This window comes from Onychomys torridus, chromosome 10 (assembly GCF_903995425.1).
Source record: "Onychomys torridus chromosome 10, mOncTor1.1, whole genome shotgun sequence".
NCBI classification, from domain to species: domain Eukaryota; kingdom Metazoa; phylum Chordata; class Mammalia; order Rodentia; family Cricetidae; genus Onychomys; species Onychomys torridus.
This window is the reverse complement of record NC_050452.1, coordinates 72,172,465-72,192,275: the sequence shown is the minus strand read 5'-3', so window position 1 is coordinate 72,192,275 and position 19,811 is coordinate 72,172,465. Positions and strand designations below refer to the sequence as shown.

Below are 19,811 nucleotides of genomic sequence, written 5' to 3'. Positions count from 1 at the left end.
TTAGAGAATTACATACATATAAATGCTACAGTTTAATCCTGGGCTTCTGAGACACCAGTGGATCCACGAAAGCAAGAGCATTAGACGCCAGTTTAGACTGTGTGTAATGGCTACAGAATAAACACACACAGGAAATTATACGTCCTTGCATCAGGTCACAGAAACGATACCTGTCCCACACAAGGCAGACCTAACGAGGTGTCATAACTGACCCAACAGAACCCCTGCAGGGGCTGCCCCAGCAAGGTCAAAGGGTTCTGATTTCTGTTATGGTAACCAAACGTAGCAGTTTAATTTGGGCAATGGCACAAGGCAAATATGATGAACTGATAAGAAACCAGGCAAAAGTAAAATATTTGTTAATTTCCCTGAGAAATCCTCCCAAGATAAGGCCATCCTATAACACACACAGAGAAGGTCAAAAAAACAATCGCAATTCCAGTCTCAGCGGGCCCTGGAAAAATTAATCCCCACACTGATCTTGTCCTTTCGATTCTTCGTTCTCCTGGCACGGCATGCTCTCTGACCAACAGAGCCAGGGCCAGGCCTCTCCCTCAGTGGAAACCATTCCTGATTTATCACTCTAAGGTACAGCTAAGCACACATGGAAAAACAAACTACCACACTGTCAGGATTTATTTTCCAAAACCCTACAGCACATCGTCCCTGTTCAGACTGTTACTTCAATTGGAAGGCTTCAAAAACTCAAAACTAAAACTTCAGCCTGCAGTAACTTGGATCACACTTTCCTAGTAGGGCGTCTCTTGACCTAAATATACCCAAATCGCAACCCAAACAGAGGACAGCCCACTCACCCTGGGCAGCTTCTGGGGGCCCTTCTTCCTGGTGCACAGCGTCAGCTCACACTGGAGGAAGAGCAGGGAGGTGTTGAACACGGACTTGAAGACAAAGCTGAAGCGCTTCTTGTCGACCTCGACCTCGGCGGCGTGTGGGATCGGGAAGTGCACTCTCTTAGAGCTGTAGAACCTCACAGACTCATCTTTCGGACAGATGTTCTCGATGATGGTATAATCAGACATCCTGTCTGGGTTCGAGTATGGAGAGACAAAGCAGGTTTGGATGGCGAATCCCAGTTCTTGGTCAGCCTTGGTGACAGATACCTGCAAAGGAACAGAAAGTTCAAGTCAGAACTGGCTGGCATCTTGTTTTACTTCCGTTACCCAGACAATATCCTGACATAGTTCTTCGGGTGAGACACGGCTCTGTTTTCACAACACAGTATAATCCTCTAGCTGTAACAGTAACACACACTGGTTGATGAAGGTATTTTCTATTTAAACATGATAGGAATCACAGTAAATCATTTAATTCAAATGCTATCCTACAAGTTACAAAGACAAGATGGGATAAGTGTCTCTGATGCTCTATAAGTCCTCAGAGAGAAAAATAAAAAGCAAATTACGCACTTAAGTGGATTTTCCAAAATAAGTAAAATACAGGTAGAGCCCCTAATGTCACAATAGTAGATTATTACCAAGACCAGTTTTTTAAAGGCTGCTCAATAGCTCAGGACATGGGAGATTCCACATGCCTGAGGCAGAGAGGACTACTCGGGAAAGCAGAACCAATACTAGGAGAGCAGAAAGTCACAGATGCGTCCTGCCTTGTCCTGTCCTGCCTATGGTGCATTGGATCAGGGACAGCGATCTGGTGGCCACCACCAACCTGGCACCAAGCCGGCATTGCCATAATCCTGGGGGTGGGGTGGGGGCGTTAAAGGGAAAACTAACCTAGAAACATTCCCAACTCACTTAGACTTACAAAATATTTGTGTGCCGTGTCCAGATCTTATTAAGGTTCCTTTGTTTAGACACGGGAAGGAGTGCTTAGGCAAATGTAAACAGCATTCAAACCTTAGTGATCCTGAACTCTGTTAAAAGCCCTGGAACAGGACTGGCCTCCACTGTTTGGTGACACATGGTGGCTGTGTGAACTGCTCTTCTGACTTTGGTGCCTGTTTCCTTGACTAAACTAAGTATAAACAATCAACTCAAACACTCTAGAAATAAATTTAGTCCTTACCCATAGACCAAGAGCCCCCAAATGCTTAAAAAGACAGAGAGATAATAAACAAACTTTGCATTTAGAGCCCATCCAGGGGAAATCCCTGATGCTGCAGGAGCCCTCAACCCATAGCACGCTCAAAAGTTAAATATGGGACATTGAACATGAACAAAGGGTAAGGCTAAATGTGACATTGCCACCTTGCTTAATATCCCATAAATATTTACTTTCACACTATCTTTGAGTTATTTCTGACAAACAAGAGACTCTATTTTAGAGAGATGGTGAATTATATGTTATAAATAAAGTGTGTCATTTAACATGAACTCAGCCTTCAGTGTGCAAATATGTTGACTTTTTTCTTACTTTCAAAGGTATGCAATGGCAGAGTGTCTGTCCAGACTGTCTCATGGGTGCTTTGGAGGAGAAAAATCTTAGCAAGTCTTGCTGCAGAATGGAGTGGAAGTGAATGGTAGGTTTGGGAATGAGACTAGACCAAGGAGATCACATGCTCTGCTGCTTATGTGCACACCGAGAACTCCTGTCTCACCTCCAGGATGATAGCAGTAAGAAACGTGAAGACACAGTGGGAGAAACAGTGAAGTGAAGGTTCACTCAAACTACTCGGTTCCCAGCCAGGAAGAACTCCCATTGTTAGGAGTGTGACTCCAGAGGCTAGCTCACAAAGCCACGTGAACCGAAAAGAACTGCCATCCTATCACCAACAATCACCCCGGATGACCATCTTGGATTAATGGAAGGAACTGTCATCTAGAGGAAGTGGAAGGTTCCAGAAAAGGCTAAGGAGGGCAGCTGGAGAAGAAACCAAGAAACGGCTTTTCGGATTAAGCCAATGATTTATGAAGTTTTATTTTACTTAAGTAAAAAAAAATTTCCTACCAGAGGTGGAGTCCAAACAGGGAATGAAAGGCAAGGCATGATCAGCTGCCATCCTCTTCAGCAAAACATCTACAGATTCTTTCATATTTAGTGTAGTTTCAATCAAGTTTAAAATAGTTTATAACAACTCCCCAAACCCAAATCCTTCTTAGCACACTTGATATTTAAAATAGCAAAAAAGATTTGACCTACTTTTAAAATCAAATTTAACTATAAACATATAATATGTGAAAAGATATAAAAGGGGATAGCAGAGTGAAAATGAAAAAGGGAAGGCAGAGGGAACTTACCAACAACATAATTCAAGAAGGCCAGGAGAGAAAAAAGAAAGTAGCATGCACAAGGCAGATTAGCCACTGGCTAGCCTAAATTGGCAAAGCCATAAATGAGCAGATCTGGGTGCATGCTTGGAAAAGAGCAAGCTGCAGCTAATCAGTGTCTTCTCTAACCTGTGGCCTAGCTGGGAGTCACCGACTAATGATGCTTGTGGACTGCGGATCCCGGAAAGGCAGAAGAGAGGAGCAACCACACAGGAGCACCATGGTCAGGAAGAGGGACAGCACACAGAACAGTGGCTTCCCCAGAGCACTGCACTCACAACAGGGAGTCAGACAGGGAGGGACCCACCTCAGTATGACTGAAGAAAACGTCCAGGGCTACCTGGGGGACCCCAACCTAGGGAGCATTGCTTGTGTTTGCTCCACAGACAAAGGCGCTCTGTGGCAGGTCTCCATTCTGCCCCTTAAGCTTCTCACCTCCCACCGTGAGGTCCCACAGCAGCCAGCTGCTTCCTGCCAAAGCCAGCTCATCACATGATGCCTTTCATGAGACCAGCAGACAATATGCCCAATGGGACACTACAGACTATCCACTCAGGGCACACAGCCAGCCAGCCTGGTGTCTTAGACTCTTCACCAGAAAGGGGTCTGTGCATTTAGATATTGATGTTGATATGAAGCTGTATTACTCCCTTCCAATGGCAACTTTAGGGGATGACAGTAGCACCTGGTAGTTCAGAGCATGGTCTCTAGAGGAAGGAAGGACGCTACAGCTGTGTCACTGTGGACAAAAGTTGGATCTTAAAAATTAGTTCATTCTTCCAGGATCCCTCTAACAAGTCAATTCATTATGATGATATCCATAACTATACTTGGTACATCATAAAACAGCAATCAATATTAGTTATTACTTCATTATTGCCACCACTATAATATTTTCATAGACATTCCAGATTTAAGCTATGCATGGTGACTGCTGTTCTACAAGGGAAATGGTTTTGACAAATTTGTGAAGCTATTTAGATAATGACTCGGCAGAAACATTTTCACAAAGCACTCAGCTTTTCACTTGAAAGTAAATCCAAGATCAAGTGTGAGGCGATCTGAAAGTGTCCATGGCTAACTTTGACACTGAATGACTCAACAAGGGTCCCTAAAGTGTTGACATCAAAGCAAGCAGGGCGCTTTAGTGGTAGAATCCACACTTTGTTCCTTGTTTTCTTTTTGGCATTTACAAAAGCCTGCTACATCCATTTAGCATAACCTGAAAACTCCTGATATTTCCTTTTTTTTTTTTTTTTTTTTTCTGTCAGAAAGTGACCTGAAAGAGTTTTTCTGAGCCAAGCCCTTTCTTAAATGAAGGAAGAGACTGAAAGATGCTTCAGCTAATGTTACAGGAACTGTGTAGGGCACTAGTCTAGACGCATGCCCAAGGCTAACACTCCATTCTCACCTCAACATAAACATGTCCGTTCTCTGCCACAGAGAAGACCCCCGGGGAGGGCACCAGGAAGAGGTCTGTGTTATACAGCTCCATGTTGAAGGTGATATTTCCATCGAGCTGGTCCTGGAAGCCACTGGGATTCCTCAGCTGTCGCAAGCTGCAGTTAAACTGGAAAACCACCAGGCAGATGAGGCTAGGTCAGTCACATGATGAGCTTTGGCCTTTTATGTGCAATTTTATTTTTGACAGTTCCCAATAAAAACAAAACCAAATGAACCACAATGTTATCCACAAAAAAACTAAGGGAAATCAACACATACCATTACAATTCCAGCTCGGCTCAGGGAGGCGGCTTCCTCATCTGCGTCTCCTGGAAATCCATTGTTACCTGACTCCATGTCTTCAAAGCCATCTGGCCAGCCACTGCTATCCCCAGAAGATGGAACCTGTATCACAATCTAGAAAGGAGGAGATGCACAGCTATTGTCCCCGCTGGTAGGAAAACCATGCCACGAGCCTCTGCACCCACCATCCCAGTGCAGACACAAAACCTGACTTTATACAAACAAGAGCTAAAGCAAGTTCTCCAGGCTTTTTAGGCTTTTATTCTCAAAGTGATAAGAAATACAGAAAAGCCCAACTCAAGCTAAAGATCTGAACTATAGTTAGGATTTTTTTTCCTTACAAAAAAAATTACAGATTTATTTATAACTATGTCGAATAATTATAAGTTACTTTACACAGTGGGGACACCAGACATTGAGGTGGAGTTGGTGGGGCTGCTGACGGGCTTGACCACATCTTGTGGGTCCTCGGGCACTTTTAAATTTGTGTCAATTTTTAATCTTTTATAATGTTTGAATCACACACACACACTGTGTGTGTGTGTGTGTGTGTGTGTGTGTGTGTGTGTGTGTAACAGTGTCATGTGGTAGTCAGAGAGCAATCTGCAAGTCAGTTCTCTCTTTTTCCCATATGTGGGTCCCGGGGAGCGAACTCACGTCATCGGGCTTGGCGGCAGGTGCTTTTGCCCACTGAGCCATATCACTGGCTCTGTTTGGATCTTTTAAGGTTTGTAGAAAGTTTGGTTTGAGTTAGAAGCATGGTGCCTAATGCTTGCACAGACTCCTCATCTTCAGTCTTCCCGTTTCTTGTTCAACTCTTCCCACTGTCTGTTCTTATGTGTATGCGTGAAGCAAAGAAATTGTTCTGTCTACAACAGCCTGTCGTAACATTGGCTGAAAGTGTTGTCCTGGGGTAGTTCTGAATAGGGTGGAAAGGTGGCCACAACTCCACAAATAAAATCCTAATTTATTTCCATTTCATATGCTTGAATTGCGAACACAATGGAAAATAAAAAAGTGTAGGAAGCCTGAGGATTCCTACAAAGTGTCACAGCACTCTGGAAGGGGACAGAGGGTAATAGTAAGAAGGCAGGCAAGAGAGGACGGGGCGTCTGAGGCAAGCACCTGGAGAATTCATACCTTGCTCTTAACAGTCAAGAAAACAAAAGCATGTAAGAAAGAGGTGGCTTGTAGGACCAGGATATCCTTGCTCTCTGGAAGCAATTGAAGCTTTAAACTCAGCAGATTACCAGTTCTTCCCAGTGCTAATTTGGAAATCAGTTTAAAATGTCCAGATCAAGTGCATCACTATTACATGGCATTCATTATATCTGGTGTGTGTGTGTGTGTGTGAAGTATCTTAAAATTAAACTGCAAAACCGGTACTTTGAAACATGTGTGAGGAGAGTTCATGCTTTAGACTCTTTTATTGTCCACTGTCTAGCCTCCCTCTCTGAAGGGAATAGGTTTCACCCGGAAAGACCGTGCACTGGCAGAAATGCTGTCTGGAAAGCAAGGGTTAGTGACTGCAAGGGATGGATTATTGGGGGTAGGGGGAAACTTGTGGAACTTTTTTCCAGTTAACTTCAAAAACAGAGTTTATTAAATTTGGGGTCTTTCTTAGAGGTAGAGAGACTTGATCATTTCATCAGGATTCATGAGGGAAGGAGCCTCCTCTCATTTTTGAACAAGCAAGAGACCATGCATCCATCTGGAGATGCTCACATATAACCTAGGGCTTTGGGATTGTAGTCCCATAAGGACCAGGCTATCTGACCCTCCACTGTTGACCACGGCAGGATGGACAGGCACAATCACCTTCCTGGTGAACCACCATTAGATGGAAGAAGGAAGTGTGAGATTACCACAACTGCAGCTGAGAAAACAGGACCTTCAAATCCCAAAGACTCACTGGTAAATCAAAACAAAACAAGAGTTCAGGGTCAAAGTCCATCCCATTTTGTTGAGAACTGACATCTGGCTTTATCCCCACCCCCCTCATTTTCAGAGACATGTTAAGACTAATACAGAGACAGCCTGTGATGCCACCATACTCACGGAGTTATAGTAAACCACACCATCGGGGGCTGACCGCCGGTGTTGAGTGCCACAGCCATTCAGGGGAGATTCCAAAACAAAGTGGGTACCATTCATCTTGGCTTTGCATGAAGAATCCAACAGGGTGAGCTCCATCCCTGAGTAGCCACTGGTCTGAAATGGAAATCACCAGAGGCATAGTGGAGGGCTTGACAGCTGTCCCATGTACACAGTGACAAGCAATGCCATCTCCCAATGTAGAAGAGGCTCACAGGCCTGCATCGTGCCACCACCACCACCACCACCACCCCAGCCCCGCCTTTCCCTCACAGACCACCTGTCAACAGCCCAAGGATTGTGTTTGTTGGCTCTGAAAATTCAATAGCAAAATATTGACACATGAGGCTCTGAACTGCTCTCCTCTTTTGAGAACAACAGGAAGTGAAGGAGGGTTGTAGCCAAGGGGAAGTGGCCTATCCAACTGGGAAAAACTATCAAGTGTGGGTTCAAAACTGACACAGCTACAGGGAAATAATGGATGCAGAACTGCAGCGAGCTGAGGAGAGCTTCTCTCTCTCTCTCTCTCTCTCCCTGTCTCTCTCTCTTTCTCTCTCTTTCTGAGACAGGGTTTCTCTGTGTAGTTTTGGTGCCTGTCCTGGATCTCGCTCCGTAGACCAGGCTGGCCTTGAACTCACTGAGATCTGCCTGGCTCTGCCTCCCCAGTGTTGGGATTAAAGGCGTGCGGCCACCACCGCCCAGCCGGGAGTTTCTTTAAGAGACTGCACTGACCCACCGACCTGGAAAGAATCTTTGTCCACAGCTACGGTCATCTTTTCACGGTCACACTTGACAGACATGGCAACGTCCACACTCCCTTGTACTTCTTCTGGCTCTCTGTGGTCAGGGAACAGCGGAACACTGGGAAGGACAGGATCCCTGGGACGGGGAATCCTATCTTCTCCCTCCTTCCAGCCTCTCCTGAGGATATCTGGGAAAGGAAAGGGGAGACTTCCATGCTGGCTTCCCCCTCCCCGGATAGGTGGGTTGTCCAGGGTAGGCAGGTAGCCAGGGTCTAGCAAGATCCGCAGCTCTGGAGGTGTGGTATGGACTTCCTCGTCTCTCATCTCCTCTGTGGAAACAGAAGGCGAAGCGTTGTGAGTGACAGGTGCCAGGCAAGAGCCATCATCAGTGACAGGAGTTAGCACAGAACGGGCAGGAAGAAAGCTGGAGTGAATAGAGCACGGTAGGGAACTGACTACAAGAATGTGGAAACCTAAATTCTGAGCCCGTGTTCTAACTAGCTGAGTGGCTTCTGACAAGTGACTTACTTCCCTGTGCCTTGGTTTCCCAAGTTTTAAATTTTAAGAGTTTGGATTATGAAGTGCTCCTCAACTTTGGCTTCACATTAAAATCCCTTTGGGGGCTTTGAAAAAGAATTCAAACTCCAGTTAATGTTTTAAGCTTCTAGTGAGATAGCAATACTCCATCACAATGGAGAACCCGTTCTGCTAAAAAATTTCTAAGTCCCAACAAACTACTATCTGTGCTATGTGGGGCAATTACATGCTAGGCAAAGGCCCTTAAAATACTTTATTTTAATCCAGAGATTTTTAAATCACTTCTCAAAACATTTCTTGAAACGATATTGGCATTTTCGTTTCCATTTTGCAGTACCAAGGCTCGAGCCCAGATCCTTTATCGGATGAGCCCTCTGCCACTTGGATGCTGCTGTTTAGAATTATTTTGCTGCCTTCTTTTTGGTTGATAAAAATCTAGGAGATATCCCTTGTCTTTGCAGGCCTCATCTCTGGGAGAGGAGGGCCGTTTAGACACACTTATCCCTTGAAAGGAAGACAGAGTTCCATAAAAGCAATGTGCAGCATTGTCATGTTTTCAGTGATTGAAAGAGAAACTAGTATTTCCCCCAGGATTCTATGAGTCCATGGTTATCTGAGCCCAGCTTAAGGCCACGCCCACCTCAGGGTAAGATAGGTAGTCCTGACCTCTTCTTCAACAGGATCCTTTTGAAAAGGACGCTATAGCTGTATGGGTCTAAATGAAGTCACAGCTTTGGAATGCTTTGAACTTGCACACTGATAAAAATCAACCAAGCAAACAAAAACAACCACCACCACCCCTGGGGGGGGGAACCTTCGTAGCAACCCAGTAGTAGGATAGATATTGTTGTTGTTGTTGTTGTTAATATTTTGATTGTTGACAAAGAACCTGAGGCTCAGGCTTGGAGATGAAGCAATGTCTCCCCTAATAGTAAAGAAATGGTAAAGCTGGGTGGTAGGGAACCCACAGCTGGAAGCTTCACTGTATCAGCACACATGGTACCATGGGGTGAAGAACAGGTCGAGGGATCAGAGAACTTGGGGCTCAAATCACACCTGCTTTCAGACACCAGAAACTCCCACGGGCCTGCAGACTGTTTCTGCTAGCCAAACTGGAGTGGCAGTTCTGACCCCACACCCTGAATAACCCTCCCCTGTCCAAACCCCGATGCTATTCGCCTGTAGACTTCAGCCTTCTGCCATAGGCCTCTTCCCTCTGGACCAACCCCTTGGTCTTCTCGGCTGTGAGTGGTCACTAATCATTCTGGTGTGATCACAGAGGACAAGAAGAGCAAAAACACCAGACCACGCAATCAACTCCCCATCACTGACTACAGATAGGCGTTACGGGTACCTCCAATATTCCCTAAGTTTAGGCTTCACAGTGACACACAGGCAGATGAATTATCAAAATGCACAGCAGAGAAACAGTAGCGATCACATGGAAATGAGTCTTCCACAGAAAAGCTTCATTTGAGAGACAGGAGTCAGCAGGTGCAAAACATCACACTTACCATTGTTCTCAAGCCAAACAGCAAATCTATTAGCCACAGGCGCCTTTGTGTATGACATCACTGGACTATAACCATTGTCCAGTGCCCACTTGATCAGATCTTCTTGGGTGGAATTGATGTCTTTTCTCAGCAATTTGGTCATTGTCATGGATCTTTCACTCTCTTTTCCAAAGCCAATACTGTTGGGAGCCTGAAGATAACAGCAAAATTTCACTTGTGAGTCTAACATTACAAGTGTTGTCCAGGATCTGCACAAAGCCAAAGCCACGAAGATCAGCCAACCTTCCAACAGGCGGCACTGACTGGGCGCAGTGAGGTACAAAAATGAAAGACAGAGGACAAGAGGGTGGGAAGGGAATGTTTTATGGGGTGTCCACGTGGATCAATGGGGAAGCTAGGGGTAGGCATGATCAAGGAACATTGTGTACATGTTGTATACATGTCTCAAGTTGTCAAAGAATAAGAGATATTCTAAAAAGATACTTTGAAGAAGGAATTATGTAAAACTAACAGGTTCTAGATAATATAATGAGGATCTACACTTAAACTCTTATCTTCCTTGGATAAGACACTGAGATAAAAGTTAACACACACAAAGAGACGCCCACCCACACTGCTTACTCACTTTATTTTGGTTGCTTGTGCTGTACACACTTCCAGTGTTCCCTTCCTGTTTTTATTTAAAGATGTGTATAAAGTACATAGGAATGCACACTGGGCTACAAACACTTCCATGGTTTTGCTTCTTGTGGCCTAGATCTAAAGGAAAGATGGTATGATCTCATGACTCTCCCAATGCTCTATGAGCTACTGGCTTCCACATGGTAAAACTCAAATCTTTATATTTCATCTACAATTTATGATTGGTTTAGCCATCCTGAAATTGTATTCACTTGCCAGTTCTGTTAATATACTTATTTTATGCTCTGGAGTACTAATCATAATATTACCTAAGTGTAGCATTTTATTTAGTAATAAAGGAGGAAGCCACAAACTTGCCCTTAGATGCTTACATAGGCAACACATCTATTAAAACTAAAAGGATGTAAAGATCAATGTGGCTCCTCTATAAAGACTATAAAGATGATATGAGAATTCACAAAGCCATATTAAAAAGTTAGTTTTTATTAAATAATCAGCTACAATGCTAACATGATAGTATTCTTTCAAGGAAGTATATGAATGACCTCTGAGTAGCCGGGACACGGGCAGTAAATGTCTGTGTACCCCGATGACTCCTGTGGCAGGGATCTTGTGAGTGGGTGAGGAACCTGACCACTGCAGAGGGACCCAATGACAAGGCACAGTTTGCACAACTGCTCCAGTGGTCCTGAGAAGCTTCCAGAGCACAGATTCTGCCATTGTCACGCTGCATCAAAACCCTTTCATTTCTGTGCCCAGTGATTTTCTCCTGCGTATCTGCAGCATTTTTCCTAAATTCCTCATTTGTTTCCCATTCTATTTGCCCCAAACATGACTAAATATTAATCCTTTCCCACTGTAAAGCCGTAAAAGATTCACAGGCTCTCAGTTCTCTTGGCCTCCTTGGTGGTGGGAGATTGGCTGAGGACACATATACTCCCAAGCTGAATAGCTGTCGCCCAAGATTGTCTCCTGTTACCCAAAGAGCTTATCTAGGGGAAACCTGCCAGGCTGGCCAGTCACGACTCCACGTGTGCGTGCAAAAGAAACCCAGATGGAGAGGAACGGAATCCTGCTACCATTTGTAAACTCAGTTGTTACGGATTGAGATTAGTTTAGCTCTTACTCAAATTCAGAGATGAATCCTAAGGGAAGAATGAGAAGCAAAGAGAGAAAGAGAGGGAGGGAGGAAGGGGAAGGGTGGATGAGAAAACAGAGTGGTAAAGAAAAAGGAATGGAGGACTGAAATGAAGGCCCAGGCGCAGCTCTTGGAGCATACCCTTCCGTCAGCAACGGTTTTTGAGGTGCAGCCTCCCTGAGCCATTCAAAGCAGTGTGTGTTTTGACTGGCTGGAACCACAACCTTGGCCTAAACAATACTGCCTGGCCTCATCTGCCCTAGACTTTCATGTTGTCAGACAGCTGAGAAAATACTGTTTTCCAGAATCCCATCATCCAAAGGCCACCTGCCCTGCTCCACCAGTAGGGAACAACATTCACGCCTTTCCACATTAAATCCAGAAGCTGTCGATATAATTCATATCAATTACGGTTTGGAACTTAACAGATTAGACACCACTCGGCACACCAGTCACGCAGCAAGACCCGGGACAATGGAAGGCAAAACTGGTTCTCAGCATTGAGCCAATTCCTCACCTTTAGATTCCTGGTCTCTCCAAATGCCATCACCGTATGCTTCGGCTCTATTTTGTGAACTATTAATTAGGTGGAGCCTAAGTGGCCCTGCCCCATGCCCTAGAAATGATGGTGTAGGGATAGGGCTTGAGGAAGGGGTGGGCAGAGAGTGCCAAGTATATACGCACTCTGGTTTTAAACCAGTAATACATTTTCTAAGAATAAACAGTATTTGTGAGGCTGTACCAAAGAGTACAAAAGGAAACTTAGCTTTAAATTTATTATAATTTTAGTGTGTGTGTGTGTGTGTGTGTGTGAGAGAGAGAGAGAGAGAGAGAGAGAGAGAGAGAGAGAGAGGGCGCTTGGAGGATCACTTGGAGGAGTTGGTTCTCTCCATCCACCATATGGGTCCCAGATATAGAACTCTGGTCCTCAGACTTGGCAGTGGGTGTCTTTACCCACTGAGCCATCTCTCTGACCCCTATGAGGAAATGTCTAGGAAGTTCCCCACATCTTTCCTGTCCTGGGGCTCTCCTTACTGTGGAAGTGACAATGCCCTATCCACAGGGGACCGGGGAACAAGCCAGAGCCACATTTCAGTGCCGCTCTTGATGCATATGTCTTGATGCCTATGTCTTTGACCACTCCATTAGACAGGTTGCATGCTGCCCGTGCTGTACCTCTAACAAACTCAGGCACAGCCGTGCATGTGGCACGGCATCCTTCTTTCCAGCTCCCTATGAACTTTGGTAGACATCTTCCTGTTTTTACCTTGGACAAACTCTACTAGTGAGCGCATATGGAAAGAGGAGGGTGAGTTCTTCTTACAATAGGTCTGTGCTAGGACTTTACATTCATTTTCTTGGTCTTCTTTTAACACAAGGAATAAAGTTCTGCCATTATTCCGCCCGTGACAGAGAACCTAAGACTCACAAATTGAGTAACACACAGAACCGAGAACTTTCCACGTAACTGTAACTGTGTGCTTTAAAGGAGAAAGAGAGACCCTCTGTGTCCTAAACAAATACTTGAGAGTGAATGGATGAACTCATCTAAACCACCCAATAGCTTTCCAGGAGAGTGCTGTCATAGTGTACCCATTTCACAGCTACAGTAGCAGACCCCGTGTTCAGTTAGACTCTCCACCATGAACTAGGATATGGACCGAGAATCTAGCCTTGTCTGGTCAGGGATCCTTTATTCTTTTCACTTAGTGACCTTGTCTGTACAGGGAAGACAAGAATTAAGTTCTCCACAAGCTATTTCTTCCCTTTCTAAGCAGCAAGTTAAACCTCTGTCTCGGCATGTTGCTCATAGCACGGTTGGGATTCACATCTGGGACAGGGAATTAGAGTCAAATAGCTTGAAACTGACTGGAGAATAAAAAGAACATCATGAAACATTACCTAAGTGTTTAGCAATGTTGTCATGTATTGTCCAAAATTGGCCTGGAACAGGAGTCCAGCCAAAGAGAGGAATAGAAACAGATCTTGCTTGGGATGATGGCCGATCCCATTTCTAGTCTTTCTGATTCCTCTGAGAGACAGGGGCCTTCAAAGCAAAGCCCAGGACTGTGGTGGCCCAGGCATATGCACTCAGGGACAGCAGGAGCCACAGGTCAGGGCCGAGAGAGTACACAAGAACTCCAGCAGGGAATTAAAATGTACTGTATATTTCTGCCTTTCAAAGTATGATTCTCTTTCCTGTTTTTGTTATTCTGAAACTAAAAACATTTGGCTGATGTGCCAGGCGGCAAAAGCAGCAGACAACCCACCCCTCATGCCAGGGGAAGGCAATCAAAATGTCTGTGACCTTGGAAAATCATGGCTGGGGTCCGAACTCCACACCAGCTTCATGCGTCACTATTACACTTGATGGGTTATTTGGACTGTTTCAATGTCTAAGGAAAATAGTAATATTTAGGAACAAGGAAGAATTGCTTTAAAATTGAGACATGTGTGCCACTGGCTTTGTCTGCTCCTCTGGTGAGTTCACCTATGCAGCTGGACTTGTAGGGAATTGTTAGCTTTGCCAACTGCTGGATCACAGGGAAGGTGCTGTGTGCAAATGAACACAGAACCAAAATAACCAAAGGCAATCTCTCTTTAAAAAAACCAAAAATCTAAAATCCACTCCAGCTGTTTTGATACAGGCACTGAAAAAGATGTTGGTCAATTAAAAAACCTTAAAAATTTTACTCTACAAAAAAGATGCCAAGGAGATGTGATACATACACATGCATACATACATACATACATACATACATATATACATACATACATACATACACATGCATAATACATACATGCATAGATACATACACATGCACAATACATACATACATATAATTTGCTCAATATTCAGCCAAATAGTTTTTCCCTAAATATACCTGACTTCACCAAACTTTAACATTCGAAACATTAACATTTTCCCAACAAGTTAGCTACTGCCTTATCACGTCAGTTGCAAGGCCCCTTACAAAAGCTTTGCAAAACAATGTTTTAGAGATAATTTGGAGCATACCCTTGGCTACTTTTGGGAAAAAAAAAATGTGTGATGCATGTACATGTATGTGTGTATGTGTGTGTGTGTGGGGGGGGTGCATATGTATACGTGGAGGCCAGAAGTCAACAACAGGTGTTTTCGTCAATCTATCTCTGCCTAAGTTTTTGAGATAGGTTCTTTCACTGAACCAGAAGCTCACCAATTCAGCAAGGCTGTACAGACAGCCAATGAGCTCAAGGGATTCATTGAGGCTGTAGAGGCGGCCAATGAGCTCAAGGGATTCATCGAGGCTGTACAGGCGGCCAATGAGCTCAAGGGATTCATCGAGGCTGTACAGGCGGCCAATGAGCTCAAGGGATTCATCGAGTCTGTACAGGCAGCCAATGAGCTCAAGGGATTCTTCTGTGTCTGCTGCCCACATTTGAGCATTGGGATTAGAGTTTGCAGGATAAAGTCACTCACTGACTGAGCAATCTCCCCAGTGCCCACAATTACTTTATTCTTCTCTCAGAGTTTTACTCCTAGAAGTTCGATGTAAGCAAAGACTCACACAAACACCACATATTTATCTCATAGGAAAGTCTATGACATGGGCTAGGAAAAGTTGAATTTTCCTTCGTTCCCAAGCATCTAACTCCAGAGGAAAAGCTGAAATTCAAGACCATGATATTGAGCCTCTAAAGAATACTCAGACATGAAAAAATGGTCATTGCTTCATATTTACTACAACTAGAAAACACACTAATTCATTTCAAAACTTTCCTAATGAGGTAACTGGAATCAGAAAGCTTCAAGGTCCTGTCCAAGGTTGTAATTTTTATGTAGAAGAACCAAGACTCAAACCCATGCCTGTTATGCTCCCTGGGGCCATGTTTTAGCCACCACACTGACTGCCCCATCAGAAGAACCAAGAATGGTTTACAAAGTAAAAGCTAACAGAGAGCTTAGAAAGTTCAAAGGGGCAGAAGCCTTGCAAAAATAACACACACAACCACAGTTTAAATTATTGCTGTTTAACAAGACCAAGAAATGTGTAGCCAACTTACAATAACTTGCAGGTTTCCCTTGACGTCAAAAGATTTGATCACCCAGTTGACAGCCTTTTTGCATTTCAAGATCAGGACGAGGTCTTTGACCACCTCAGACCCCTCTCGAACAGGTCGTATGTCAATGATTATATCCACCTGTAAGTTGCTGTGTGTGGAAAACAAAGGCAAAGTCAAGACCCAAATGCCAGAAGGTTTGAAACCCACTGCTTCCAAGCCTCGTGTTTCCAGTGTCTGGCCAGTTGATTAAAAAGCTGGCCTGGGTCCCAGGCAAATGACATGTGCAAAACAGATTGCTATTGCACCCATAACAAAATGGGTTTACATAACAATAGGAACATAGGCCTGATGCTAATTAACCACTCAAGTTTTTCTCTTGTTGGGAGGGGAAGAGCAGTAGATCCGTGCAGCACCATTTGAAGAGACTTGAACATACCAAGCAAGCTTCTGTGGCTCACCCTTCATCGTCCTGTAACTTCTAAGTCCTTATAGGCTGAAGCCCTTGAAAACCTGACCTGAGTGGCAAAAGGCCTCTTACGGGAGATGATTAAGGCATCAACAGTGGTTAAACAATCATATCTGCATTTACTTCCCCAAACTGCTGGATATACAGTCATTAAAAAAAAAAAAAAAAAAATCAGTGGTCAAAGAATTCAGCATGGAAGAGAATGATTTCTACCCTTTGTCCTGAACTTGAGGGAAGTCTGTCTTGGCTCCACTTGAGAAGCGCGGTAACCAGGGTGCCCTGACTGAAAAGGTCTGCACAGGTGCTCCAGGTCCCTCCCAGAGTTCTATACATAGGACTGAATGGAATCCTACCCAAACTGATATGTAGTCTATTCAATTTTGAAATAAAAACTCTATTATACTTTTCATTTCAAAAATCTCTCTATAATAAAACTGTAAAGTTTGAGTCACTGGTCCATGTGAAATACAGGCCAGACTGGAAAATAATTTTCTTCTCCTTAAAAACAAACAACTAATTATTTCCAATAGGAAGAATCAAACTTCCAGGCCAGGGTAGGAAGCTGAGAGAATGAGGACATAGGTGGCAAACTGTGCCATCTAATGGATCCTTGGTATGTACCATGAAGATCATCATACTCACTCACATGCATGTACATGCTCACCTGTTCGAGTTGGGGGTGATTAACTCAATGATGTGCACTTCCTTCTCCTGGGGTTGACTAGACAGGATACAGCCTTCAGCAGGTTTGGGTTGAAGGTACCCAGCAAGGTAATTGAGGGAGAGGAAATTCTTCCCTATGCTGCATGTGGGAGGGAATGTTTGATCTGCAAGTAAAGACAGAGAGGACACTTGGTCAAACCACTGAGCTCACGGAACCAGACTAGAAGGAAAGGGACCATAAGACTGAGTGACAGGACACAAGCACGCCCAAAGGATGGGGGCTCATCTGTGGCCCCAATTACTGCTCAGAAATGCTTCCCACTGCGGCCACCAGTGAGCTCTGAGTGGTCAATGCTCGCGGCATCTTTTTTTTGGCCTACATCCACTTGTTTCTTTTCCCTGCTCGTTCCCTATGACCCATGTTATGCCCCACTCTTTTTTACCAGAGTGGTCCTCAATCTTTGGTCCAGGTTGGAACCTACCTGTTAGCATTCTGTCCCTGATAATCCAACTCAGGTTATCAGGTGCAACATGGACATCTTTCCTTTCTAAAGAGCTCTGTAGTTAATTCTACTGCAAGCCAAGGCTAAGATTCTCAGCCCTGAGCTAGGGAATGTAGCTCAGTTGGTAAAGCATTTGCCTAGTATGCACAAGGCCCTAGGTTCCACTTCCACTGTGGTGTATAAGGTGTGGTGGCACACGTCCATAATCTTGCCACTCAGGAGGTAGAGGCAGGAAAATTAGAAATTTAAGATCATCCTCAGCTGCCTAGCAAGTCTGAGGCCAGCTGGGCTACAGACCTTATCTCAAAAAAACAAAACAGCACAACATCAAAAAAGATATACAGCCATAAGGACAAATGAAATCATGGCATATGAAGGAAAATGTATGCAACTGGAAGTCTACGTCGGGCTAAATAATCCAGACTCAGAATCTTAGCTTCTCCAGCTAACCCAGTCACTCGTGTGGAATCCATTTGTCCCTACACCACCGCTCCTCTTCTGGGCAGCAGAGTTAAGACTGTCATCTGTCTACCAAAAGGTTCCCACCTAAACAGGCATTTCCCATGAGCACACTCAACACTGGATCCATTTTCAATCCTATAGGCTTCTCCTTAGATACCTGCAGCTTCAATGCAAGCAGCTATTGGTTCTCTGCCCCACACGTCATAGTACTTTCTACCCTGAAATTAAAAGCAGGAAGGATGGGGAAGAGACAGAAGACAAACTTTTATTCCTTTTTACACTCTTGCCTTACACAACTAACCCTGACATGACTCTCTCCCATTTTCAAGGTGCTTTTACAATTACCATTGTGCGGTGGACTGCTTACCATCCCACCTGGGAAAAGACATGTCAGTCTCAAGCCCCTGAAGATATACATGCTATTTACACAGCACAACACCCAATAGGATTTCCATCTTGTGGCTTACATGTTTAAACAGAACCAAGGGAGAAGCTGCTGTCACTGTGACAGCTGGGACCAGTGTCCAGGAAGTTCTAGGCGAAGCCAGATTTTCAGGAGGGGGATTAATCAGACCTGGCACTTTAGTGAGGCAGCCTTGTGTCTTTTAAATTTTAAGGATGGGATGTGCTGGGGTTCACATCCACATGGAAGTCGCACCTAAAAACAAGAGATGAGTTTTCAAGATTCCCAGGCTGGATGGACATTGCCCCAACCTCGTACAACTTCCATTTGCTGGTCTGTGGCTCACACTGTGGTACTGTAGCTCTAACCATTGTGACATCCTCAGCAGCACCTCGGAACAGAGGGCATCACAGTAGTTAATATGGCCCCGGCTTGTGTGATTGCTGCAAGAGAGTGTTGGCTCACGCACCCTGCATTCTTTTCTACAAACCTCCTCCAAGGAAACAGCCCACAGCTTCACGATTCAGGCTGTGGTAGCAGCATCCCTCTACATCTGCTAAGTTGTTTTCCAGATGTGCAGATGAGGAATGCATACTTCACAGCTGCAGCCCTGTGATGCCTCCCCCAGGTCACAAGATGGAAAATGATATTAGGACTGCAGGGCTGAAATCTCTTGAGAAGACTCAAGAGACCAGGAGCCTCCTGGGACTGTGGCTTGCAATTCCTACACAGGTGTGCCTAGCTTGTAGCTGGCACATAACTGACACATAGTACAGGCTTCGTGAGTCAACAAATGATGATGTGAAATTTGAGACAAATAGCCAAAGATTCCCTCAGGTGAGTGAGCCACCAGGAAAGGTTTAACTATTCAAAAGTTGCTGTCACTAAAGGTTCCAGTTCCAGACGCCACTGTCAACTAAGCTGAACGAACTGGTCACATTTTGTCGGCTCACATGGCTTTCTACAAGCTTGGCATAAAAATTTACACCAAGTGCCAAGTAGAAAGAGAAGCACAAAAGGGAAGCCCCAGGTATAAACCTCTTAAGCTTGGTAGGGAAGGTGCAGGTTAACATGGCTACGGACTCTGAGAGCAGGAATGAGCCTTGGCTGTCATACAAAGGCTCCTTTTCCTGCTGTGAAGGTCGACAACCTGGAGATAAGTCCATCTGCTTAGGTAAGAGCCAGCACTCTACCCTCTGTGGAGACAGTGAGTGCCACCACCCAGATGGCTCATGGAAACATGGGTTGCTAACCCCATCTTAGTTTCTTATTTAGCGGGTTAGGACTGAGCTAAAAATTGGCATCTCGGTAACAAGGTTCTCAGTAACGTCGACGCTTCCACGGTGGGAGCCACACTCTAAAAGCCACTGGGACTTGAGCAAGCAGAGACTCATAGCCTAGGTCCCTGTTTGGGAAGCTGAGGTTGACATAATCAGTAACCTTGCCTGGGGTGTCTAGGAGTTTAACGGTGGAGTTTTGCTCCCCGCCCCGCCAAATGCTCCTATCAGTGACATGGGCCAGTGACTTAGACCCAACTAATGGCTGGAGTCAAATTTCAGGGGATCCTAGGGATACTCAGAGTCAGCCAGTGTTCACCAACCTGACAGC

The 19,811-nt window shown here is 44.7% G+C and overlaps 1 protein-coding gene across 1 annotated transcript in view; it reads right to left on the bottom strand.

The window, feature by feature from the left end:
• The window catches only part of Tgfbr3 (transforming growth factor beta receptor 3), a 183,279-nt gene that overhangs the window by 28,601 nt on the left and 134,867 nt on the right, over positions 1 to 19,811 (bottom strand). Inside the window, exons 6-13 of the mRNA XM_036201220.1 lie at positions 16,837 to 16,999; positions 15,707 to 15,854; positions 9,880 to 10,069; positions 7,826 to 8,157; positions 7,050 to 7,202; positions 4,968 to 5,105; positions 4,657 to 4,815; positions 816 to 1,121 (exon numbers count right to left, since the gene is read on the bottom strand). Coding sequence (XP_036057113.1) covers positions 816 to 1,121; positions 4,657 to 4,815; positions 4,968 to 5,105; positions 7,050 to 7,202; positions 7,826 to 8,157; positions 9,880 to 10,069; positions 15,707 to 15,854; positions 16,837 to 16,999 — 1,589 coding nt within the window. The remainder of the gene's footprint in view (positions 1 to 815; positions 1,122 to 4,656; positions 4,816 to 4,967; positions 5,106 to 7,049; positions 7,203 to 7,825; positions 8,158 to 9,879; positions 10,070 to 15,706; positions 15,855 to 16,836; positions 17,000 to 19,811) is intronic.